Consider the following 11,013-nt stretch of genomic DNA (forward strand, 5'->3'; position numbering starts at 1 on the left):
ATAAAACCTTTCTTGGTGACGAGTAATGGGGAGAGGTTGATGGTATACATTGTGAGAAACGGCACCCTCTGAAGTGCCATATTTTTTGAGAAAGAAGTAACTTTCCACGAATTTGATTTCGAGACCTCGGATTTAGAACTTGAGGTCTCGAAATCAACCATCTAAACGCACACAACTTCGTGTGACAAGGGTGTTTTTTTCTTTCATTATTATCTCGCAAGTTCGATGACCGATTGAGCTCAAATTTTCACAGGTTTCTTATTTTATGCATGTTGAGATACACCAACTGTGAAGGCTAGTCTTTGACAAATACCAATAGTGTCCACTGCCTTTAAAAGTGGGTATAAAACCCAAATCTCAGCCATGTTGGTTTCACAAAATTTGGTGTAAAAATAAACAACGCATTTGAAACTCAATATTCAAGACACTGTTTGAATTTTAATTATGATCAGTTATGCACTGACGGAATAAAATTACAACCAAGAAAATAGTGAAATTGTCTATCTACAGTTTACAGATGTATGACTAACACTCAACAATTTAAAGGGGCAAATTGCCTTCAAATCTCTCAAATTGTTGTTTAGAATTTCTCCTTGTCCTTTTCAAGAGTTGTTCATGCTTAACAAAACTTTCAGTGTTCTGTGATTAGCAAGAAGTAGACTATTTAGTAGTAACAAATTTAGTTCAACAAAAATCAGAATGTGTTATATCAAGAAATTACACAAAAACCACCCAATGTCAAGGGATATTTATGCGAATCAGCCATATTAATTTCAAAACAAAGAGCCATTCCCAAAGCCAACTTGCCCCTTTAAAGTCTGATTTAAAAACTCATAACTCCTTCATACAGTATTGTAATTGGCGCACGTTGTATGTTTGATTGCATTATTGATCACAAGTAATAATTGCATTTTTTAAAAGACATTTTCTGTGGGAGAAAGAAAACGCAATGTTTTGTGAGTAGGGCCTAATTTATTGGCTCTGCTTGCAGTAAGCAAAGAATCGGCGCTTGGGGATCCAGAGAATAAAACAAATAAAGCATTTTAAAATAAAGCATATTTAAAAATAATTTACCATATTTAAAAAAACTACTTTCCAAAATACCCTTGGTTCAAATTTGAATTCAGACAATATTAAAAAACCTCTTAACTGTTTATAGTTAATAACAGGTTCACAAATTTAAGTATGTCTTGTTTAACTGACTAAGTCTTTGGATTTGTGTATGTTTGTATAATAATGCACGCTTAAAGGATCAAAAATAATAATAGCTCCAACAAAAGCTTAATACTTTACATTAGTCTTCAAGCAATATGTCAGTGTACACACTATTAAAATATTATTTGGTTTTAACCTTTTTACTTTGTTGAGCACTTAAATATTGGTCATCCAAATAATTCATCAATTTGTTTTATTACTCGACTTATTTGATGCCCAAATAGATATACATTTTAGCTGAAAGATCACTGAAAACTGTGTACTCTTTCCAAGTTGTTCTTACAATCTTAACAAATTTTTTTGTCTCCGAGTGCTAGTTTTATTTACACAATTTTTTAATCAATGTTTTGGTGAGATGGTTAAAACCATATAAAAGATGTGTTATAACAGGGAAGGTACATTGTTGACGTCCAGGTCTTTGAGACTGCGAGAGAGTACAGCAAAATTACAAAAAAAATAATACAAGTTTAGAATATATGTCAAAAAGAAAGTAACAAACACTTTTGGATTCAGTTTGCTTTTTGAAAGTTGAATAAAGGATTACTATCATTTCTTTGAAATGCTGAAAAGGCACTTTTACCGTAACAACCCAAAACTGTTACCCATAGTTTTAGTTTTAATGTTGTACCTTCCCTTATGCCCCAAAAGGATATTTTTACAATGCTTGGTTGGTAGATCCCTAATAACCCCATCACACCTAACTCGTTCCCACTAGGTTCTGAAAAAATGTAGACTTGGTGTAAGACGTGGTTATTCAAACTTTCACTCAACTAGCGCGACTCCCTGCCCACTTGCTCCCTCCTCGCCACGCACATACTATTGTCTTGCAACAAGACTACACTTTTTAGATCGTAGTGAGATCGAGTTCAGTGTGATGGGGTAGAAGCTATACGTTTGTGAAGCCTTTTTGTCGAGGTGCATGTGGCATCTCATTCTTATGCATCCAGCGCAAAAACAAAGCATTGTGATGTAGCGAAGCATTGAATGCCTTTACTAAGTCATGAAAGAGGTTGTTTTTTCCAATTCTCTATAACAATATTTCTCATGAATAATTCATTACGCCATGGAAGAAATGACCAACTGGAATGCTCCCAGATGAAATCATAAAAAGTTGAGCAAAAATCAGGTGGCAACTTCCATCGATTGTGAGAAGTGGTAGCAGCATGACAGGTTGTCCTAAAAGATAACTAAAACTGTTGCTGCTTGGAAACTGATAATTTCAGGAGAAATTTAACCATGGCAATTCCATGCCATCTGACGCAAGTGTTAAGGAAGTGAACCTGCCCAAGTGATTTTAAAAGAGTGTTTTTCCTGAGTTGGAATTATTTAGCGGCAGCTAACCCCTTTCACAAAACTGCTTGTATTTAATAAATGAATAAGAGATTAGCTTTCAAGTTGGTAAAGGCATTCACTTCACATTTTTGAAATTCTTTACTATGCCATACCCATCTTGGCGCCACACCCATATTGGTGCCACACCCACCTTGCTCAAGGGCTATGTATTTAGTTAACGGCTTCCTGGCGCTCTACTGATTCCGTGTAAGGTCTCCTGTTATACTGAGCAGTCTTCTCTAACTTGACCACAGCCTCGTCAATTATCACCTCTTCGATGTCAGAGCCAGGAACGTCAAACATGGGTTCTAAGAGAATTTTCTCCTGAGAAGAAAAATCAATGAATAATAATAATATTATATAGTTCTTATATTGCAGAGCATTTTAAAATAAACAGATCATTGCGCTTTACGCGATTTCACGCAACTGCGTCAGTCCACTTGCGCACCATTTATGGAGCAACTTGTGCAATAAACGTTGTGCAAGTGGACTTATGCAGTTGCGTAAGGTTTCGTGAAATCGGCTGCTGGTCATTGGGCCAATAACATTCCCTTAATCTTTCATTCCTTTAACCAGCTTCCTGAGCTGCCATATCGCTCCAAAGGCTTTTTAATCACAATATCAACTTCTTCCCTCGCAGGTAGAAGGGTAAATTTTTATGAATATATCATAAGACAGGCATCTGGGAAAGTTGCAACGTTAAACTCACCATGATTGAGCGAAGACCTCGAGCTCCTGTCTTTCTCTCTAGAGCCATCTTAGCAATGGCTGACAGAGCATCTGCAGTTATGTTAAGTGTACACTGAAAAACAAAGGGCCAAGAGAAGTGGTAAGATTACAGCAGGGGTGCCAACATTTGCATCTTGTGATAAGGGTTTTCCCAATGCCCGTGCTAGCGTATTGGGCCGATAGACACAAATTGCGTGTGGACATGCCCAAAGTTCTGCCAATAAATAAAGAAGAATATTGTGTATATTTGTTTACTTTGGTTTTACCAATTTCACAAAAACATCAAGATAAACCCGTTTATAATGCTCCATAAAGCACATTAGGACTTTTAAAACCAAGATAAACACTATGTACACCAAAGAGCTCCAAAATTCAGCGTTCTCCGGCCAAAATTCTGAAACATGGGTCCAGAATGCCCTCCAGTTCAAAAAAATCCTATGGAGAACCCTGTGATTTATACCCCTAAGATTGTGACCTTGACTTAAAAAAACAATGATGACTTTAACTTACATTGTCCATCTTGAAAAGCATCTCAAACTGAGGTACAATGGCATTCCTTGGCTCCTTCAAGATACGTAGCAACATTGGCTCATCCAACGAGGACAAGCTGACTGTAATCGGGATACGACCCACAAACTCCGGGATCATTCCAAACTCGATCATATCTCTGGACTCGACTTGCCTCAAGAGGGCGTCTCGCTCATCATTGTCTATTTTGGTATCGGACGGAGCGGATTGGTTGGCCATACTGGCATTGGTTGCTGCACGTCGACCCTCGCTGACATTAGCTGGAGCTCCGAAGCCAAGATACTGAAAGCATAATTAAGCACAAACATTTTGTTCAATTTGTTTCTGAAATTTATCTGAATTTTGTCTTCCAAGTTTTCTTCATCAGCTGAATGAAATGCAAGTGTGTATGTACCAGCGTTGTAGTCGGGTCACTTGTGTCAACAATTTGCCACTTTTGACACTCTTTGTCATAACTAATACAAGCTGCTTGCAAAGGGTGTTCTAAAAATGTAAAACCCAAATGGCATCGCAGAACATAGAACCCATAAAAAGCTCATTGTGACTGGTTGTATTAGTGCTGCTTTTAGAAAATAACAATTGATGGCAAACGCTCTACATCACATAATTTTATCATTGTTCTTTATTTTGCTGACAATATAAAGAGGTTAAACTTGCTAGTATTAGTGGCAGCGATAAATTCTATGTCAAATGACAGATTCCAGTAAGTAAATGAATTCATGCTAAGGGCCTTACCTTTTCCTGCTTTCTCCTGCTGACGATACGGTCAAGCCCGTTGAACGCACCCGAAGCAACAAATAATATGTTGGTGGTGTCCACTGGCACGCTCTCCCCACGCAGCTTACGAGAGCTACGCTCCGGGACGCTGACGACCGTACCTTCTAGCATCTTAAGGAGACCCTGTTGGACACCCTCGCCGCCGACATCACGTAGCTGGTGTATTCCTGGCACACAGCCAATCTTGTCAACCTCATCCAAGAAGATTATGCCTGAAAATAAAGATGTCAAAAAATAAATGTTTTGCCCCCCATCCAACAAAATGAGTTCAAAAGGAAAACAGGTCAGTGCCAGATGGAAGTAGAACATGTACATGTAAGGCAGTTCATATTGGCTTGTGATTCATAATTGTTTTTAAAATTAATTTTCATTTTTGTAAGCTCAAATACCTTGCTGTGCTTTCTCTACATTGAAGTTAGCATCGATCAGGAGTTTGGCAATGACAGACTCAATGTCCTCTCCTACGTAGCCAGCCTGGGTCAACGTAGTGCAGTCACATATGGCAAAGGGTACATCCAGGCACTGGGCAATGGTCTGGGCCATTAGTGTTTTACCTGTGGGAGGAAATATAGAAAGGGTTGCAGTGGGTCTGTCATTGGAGAACAAAAATTGATCTCAAAACAAGGTCAAGGACCTAGGTTCAAGGTTCAAGAATCAGTCAAGACTCATGCTCGGTAATGCTCGGTGTGTGTCCAAGGAGTAAAACACACAGCAATGATAGACATACTGTTGTCAATCAATAACTACAAGAGAACATACTCTGTGGGCAGAGATCGTTCTTGCGATTGATTTAGCTTAGTGCACTACATACTTGGCAGCATAGGCTGTTTACTCCTCCCAGGAGCTGAGATGGTTTAAGGAATGATAACATATGGCCCAGTGAACAGGGAGTAATAACATTTAAAGTATAATCATCCTTCTTTGGAATTGCGCTATATAAGAGTCAACATTATGTATTAGGAGAGTGATTTTAAAGGAACACATTGCCTTGGATCTGTTGAGTTGGTCTTTAAAAAGCGTTTGTAACCGTTTGTTATAAAATGCATATTGATTAAAAATATATTTTAAAAGTAGAATACAATGATCCACACATGTATCAGTCGAGATTGCGTAGTTTTCCTTTTACCTCGTCAGCTAACACGGTCGGCCATTTATGGGAGTCAAATATTTGACTCCCATAAATGGCCGACTGCGTTAGTTCGCTAAGTAAAAGTAAAACCACACATTTTCGAGGAAAATTTGTGTGGATGATTGTATTCTACTTTTAAAACATCTTTCTAACCATATGCATTTTATAACAAACGGTTACAAACGCTTTTCAAAGACCAACTCGTCCGATCCAAGGCAACGTGTTCCTTTCAGCTATTAGAACATTTTTACCTTATCTGTTCCTTTTAGTTACCAATATGACAACATTCGAAACACAAAATTTGATCACCAAATAAATGAAAAAGTTACCTGATCCAGTGGGTCCAAGCAGTAAGATGTTGCTCTTCTCTAGCCTGAGCTCATACTGTTGAGCGTCTAGCAGCCCACTGCCACGTAGCTGCCGCTCAGACTCACTACCCTGTCCAGACTGCTGCTGTTGCTGCTGCTGTTGTTGCTGCTGCAGTGAGGACGCTCCTAAAGCGTTACCTTGGCTACTGATTCCTGCTATCTGTAGTAACTCTAAAAGAGGACAAAAAAGGTGTCGTTCAGAATAGTCAATGTTTAAATATTACATTTTGAAATTGTGGCTGGGTGGGTCAAAAGAAATTACTGAAAATCAAAGTTCTTGGGTTTTTTTCTAATAAAGAAACGGAATAACTACCTAGCTGGCCAAGAAACATCGCAACTTACAATGTAAATCCTGATAAAATTACAAAGTGCTGTTTGTTTAAAGGCCAGTCCATACTCGCTGCGACTGCATGCCGAACCTGACAATTCAAATTATGATTATGCAATTGCGCTTCCATTTACGCACTGCAGACTTTGAAAAATGGGTTCGCGGGATGCGTACGCAGTGAAAATGCAGCTAGAGTACACTGGTGTGGGTATACAGCAAATTTACCCAAACATAAGTGCCCTATATAGTAAGCCATATGTGTTCACCATACCTCAAAACAGCTTATGAAAGAAAGACAAGGTCAAATCTTGCAGCTGTCTGCCTCCACTATTGGGCGTTCTGGTATTAACTGTGGATGTTATGGTCTCTAAATAGTTAATAAGGGAGGGGGGGGTGGGGCTGGGGGGGTAGGGGATTAATATTTACCTCTTGGAGTGAATGCCTGGTTTCTAGTCTCAGAACCTTCCCCCTGTGTCTTGCTGGGTCCTGCCGGAATGTTATTATAGATGCGCTTGTAGTGATTGTACACAGCCACTGAGAGAACTTTCTTGGCTTCTTGCTGGCCAATCACATGTCTCTCCAGAAATTCATAAATCTGAGGATAGAACAGGTTAGTATTAATAATAATATATTATGTATAATTATATAGCGTGCTAATCCATCATTCAGTGACGCTCAAGGCGCTTAAGCATACAGCATTTTCCTGCAAGTTATGTGGGACTATACTTTTGAATTATTAGATCTACTCCTTTTACATAGCACAAAAGTAATGGTTTACAAGGTGCTGTGGCACACTATGCTGCCGATCAGTCCAGGAACACCGGGGCGAACCCCTTCTCTTTTCAATAAGTGCACTGGATTATTTTACATGCGTTACACAATACACAGGGCCAAGTGTGGATTTAGTCGAGGCTAATAGATTTTACCTTCTTTGGGGGTGGAGGCGGGGGTCTCTCTGGCTTTGGTGGTAAGGACTCCTTTAGGCTCTTGTTGCTGTCTGTTTCTGACAGCACGACAAAGAAGTGATGACATTTTTCACACTTGACAAATCTTGTTGATGCTGTGAGGATTAAATAAGAAGTCGGAAATTAGCCACACCTTCTGAGAGTCAAATCCTATCACCATATCAATATTGTTATACAAACTCAGCCCTTCCCATCAAATATGGTGAGTACATGTATCTGCACAGACACTGTTGGTTGGCAAATGCGATAGAGTTGGGCACAAGGTGTCATAAAATAAACATACATGTATGCGCCGGACCACCATCAACCCCATACAAAACGTTGTGATGTTCCCTCCTTTGGCATATCACCAGTGTTCTTTTGCTGCCTTAGTGACTTATATTCAACTACCTGAAATACTTACACACAAATGTTTCAACATGTGTGCATGGATCACCACACTTTGGACAACACAACTGGCCAGATTTTCCATTCCCTCCATCACTGCTACTCCCAGCACTGCTGCCGCTACCACTACCGCCAACACTTCCTCTGGATTTCCTGCCACCACCTCCACTACTGACCCCATCACCCTTGGATGGACCATCTGCTGAGGTATTACAGAGGGAGTAAGTTGTGCTGAGAGTCCTGCTCAGAATTAGGCTGATACTTGAAGGGGACTCTGTTTGAGGTCGTACTGCAACAGAGGCAAGTGGTTGGGTGCTGTATCCATTGATACCTGTGGAAGATATATATGATGACAATAAGTTGCAAGTTGATGATTTTTGTTTAATACAGTAGGACGCTTTTAAGCCTATTAAAGGATTTGGGTACTTTTTCCAAATGTCCATAGATTTACATTAAACTTACAGAGTTTGAAGATAATGATAGTGGAAAGCTTCCCTTCAAATATTACTTAATGAGGTGCTGTAGTTTTTGAGAAATGAGTAAAACAATGTCATGAAAATACGTTTGTACATGCTTAAAATAATTTTCGTCTCATGAGACAAAAATTATTTTAATGACATTGTTGTACTCATTTCCCAAAAACTACAGCACCTCAGCACGTAATATTTTTAGGGAAGCTTTCTACTATCATTATCTTCAAACTGTGTAAGTTTAATGTAAATCTGTGGACATTGTGTTTTTTGTCCTACTAAAAGTACATAGACCCTTTAAAGGAAATGTATACTTTTGGTAATCACTCTTAAATTGAGTTGCAATAAAAACCTTTGGTTAGATACAACTTTCAATAGTATAAAGCATTTTAGAAACATCTCACTTTGATGCAAATATGTTTAAATCTGATAAGTGTTACTGCAACTTAACTGCTTCTCAAATCACTTTTTCCTGTCAGTGAGTATTCTTTTATTATCAGTTGCTACTAAAAAAACACAATTTCCTACTCAATATTGGCATTCTTCAGTGTGCACAAAATTTGTTCAGCCTAAATTTTGCACTATGAAAATTTGCTGAACAAAATCTTTCGCTGTTATACATTCTTTGTACTTACATGGCACACCACGTGATGCTTTAATTGGACCATTGGGTCGACACAGTAGCCTTCTGACTGGCGTCAGGTTGCAGCGTAAACTAGGAGGCATTCTGGTGGTCACTTGTCAGTTACCTAATAAGCTGCGGCCAAAAGTCTCTCCTCGATGTTAACAGTGAGCTCAAGAGTGACCTGATCTCCATAAAAGAGCAAGCCTTGCAACCTTTGAATATAAATAACCAACAAAGAGTGAAAAGCAATCACAATCTCACCTGTACTTGTTTGAAGTTGTACATACGTATCAACATGACAAAATTCACTTTTTATTTTGACACTATAACTTCCCTGAACCTTTAATTGTCCGATTACGACTAAATCTATAAATGGACCCCATTTTTATTTTCTATCCAGTGTCACTTGTTTTTTGTGACTACCTGTTTTTTTTTTACAGAGGTCCTCAAATCAAAAAGAGAAGACATTATTTAAAGAAAATATATGTTACTTGTACTATGTTTAGTATAGTTTTAGTTCATATAGTTAGGTGTAACAAAACATACCTTAAAGGCAGTGGACACTATTGGTAAAATAATTAGCATACACCCTTTCTTGGGGAGGAGTAATGGGGAGAGGTTGATGGTATAAAACATGGTGAGAAACGGCTCCCTCTGAAGTGACGTAGTTTTCGAAAAAGAAGTAATTTTCCACGAATTTGATTTTGAGACGTCAAGTTTAGAACTTGAGGTCTCAAAATCAACCATCTAAACGTGGTCCTACTACTTGCCGTCAACTCGCCGACTTGCCGTCAACTCGCCGACTTGCCGTCAACTCATTTTCGTGCAGTCAACTCATTAAATTTACATGAAAAACTTATAAATGGGACACGGAAGTGTTAAGTCTGGGCTAAACTACATATTTCTCATGGTTTTCGGTAAAAATTCATTCACAAAAACGACTTTGTGTTGATAAAAAAAAGGACCAATCATTGACATCTTGGGCCAAGACTAATCAATGTGAAAAAGCAAGATGGTGGCCGACGGTTTTGCTGTTTCGAGATAATTTTTTCACAAGAAAAAAAACTCAATTTTTATTCCGAAATATGACCTAAAACTTTCGCGAATTCTCTTTGAGCTGATACTTTACAGTTCTATGCTTCTTTTGTGGGTTTTAAATGTATATTGGAGGTGTTGACGGCGAGTTGACGGCGCAAGTGAGTTGACGGCGAGTTGACGGCAAGTAGTAGGACCCTCTAAACGCACACAACTTTGTGTGACTAGGGTGTTTTTTCTGTCATTATTTTCTCACAAGTTCGATGATCGATTGAGCTCAAATTTTCACAGGTTTGTTATTTTATGCATATGTTGAGACACATCAACTGTGAGGGCTAGTCTTTGACAATTACCGATAGTGTCCACTGCCTTTAAGTCAAAATAAAATATTGATAAAACTAAGCCAAGAATAACTAATTCAAGAGGCATGAAAAGGAACTTGGAAGCCAAATAAATTACTTTTATTTTAATAATAAAAAGCAGACCCATAAAAAGGACCCAACGAAATGTAACGTTGCACAACTTTCATAATTAACATGTATTTAAAACACAAACATACACACAAACTTCAATAATTATTTATATAATATTAATAATTTTATTTATTAATAAATGAATGAGACTTGCTGGTGGTGTGTAACGTAACTTAGACAGAATCAATGGGAGTGCAAAGAACAAAATACTAACTAATCTGTAAAATAAATAAATAAGGCCTTCAAACAACCAGTTGAAGGCCTCACAATTTACATGGATCAAGGTTACAAACACACTGTTTTTGTGTTACACAAACATCACGCACGCACAAGGTGCATGCAGTGGAATGAATCTCCAGTGGAATAATGTTTCGTTGTACTGTCAACAAAATAAATTGATTTGGATTTTGTGGCCACTTCTAACAAATCGCCTCTAATTATTAGAGCTTCAGTACGATAATTCTTTTCGCCTGAGCAGAAATAGTCGCAGAACGATCTTACATTACCTGTGTCAATCAGGAAATCTAGGATGCAGTATCAACAGAATTGTTTGTCTTTATTTTGCCCGCAGTACACGATCTACGCTCTTTTCTCTCTGTGTGGAGACTATGCTGGCCTCGCTAAATATTATGAAAATGTTTACATTCTAGAA

At 38.3% G+C, this 11,013-nt stretch overlaps 1 protein-coding gene across 1 annotated transcript; it reads right to left on the bottom strand.

Moving 5' to 3' along the window:
* Positions 1–418: 418 nt before the first annotated feature.
* Positions 419–10,946, bottom strand: LOC117295767 (ATP-dependent Clp protease ATP-binding subunit clpX-like, mitochondrial). Its single transcript, XM_033778510.1, has 11 exons — positions 10,868–10,946; positions 8,864–9,065; positions 7,775–8,089; positions 7,333–7,466; positions 6,833–7,001; positions 6,040–6,249; positions 4,971–5,135; positions 4,540–4,793; positions 3,787–4,086; positions 3,257–3,349; positions 419–2,871 (listed from the first exon to the last, which is right to left on the bottom strand). Exons 2-11 carry the CDS (start codon positions 8,952–8,954, stop codon positions 2,719–2,721), a joined length of 1,884 nt encoding a protein of 627 aa, XP_033634401.1. The 5' UTR covers positions 8,955–9,065; positions 10,868–10,946; the 3' UTR covers positions 419–2,718.
* Between the last annotated feature and the right edge of the window lie 67 nt (positions 10,947–11,013).

This window comes from Asterias rubens, chromosome 10 (genome assembly GCF_902459465.1).
Source record: "Asterias rubens chromosome 10, eAstRub1.3, whole genome shotgun sequence".
Classification (NCBI taxonomy): Eukaryota; Metazoa; Echinodermata; class Asteroidea; order Forcipulatida; family Asteriidae; genus Asterias; species Asterias rubens.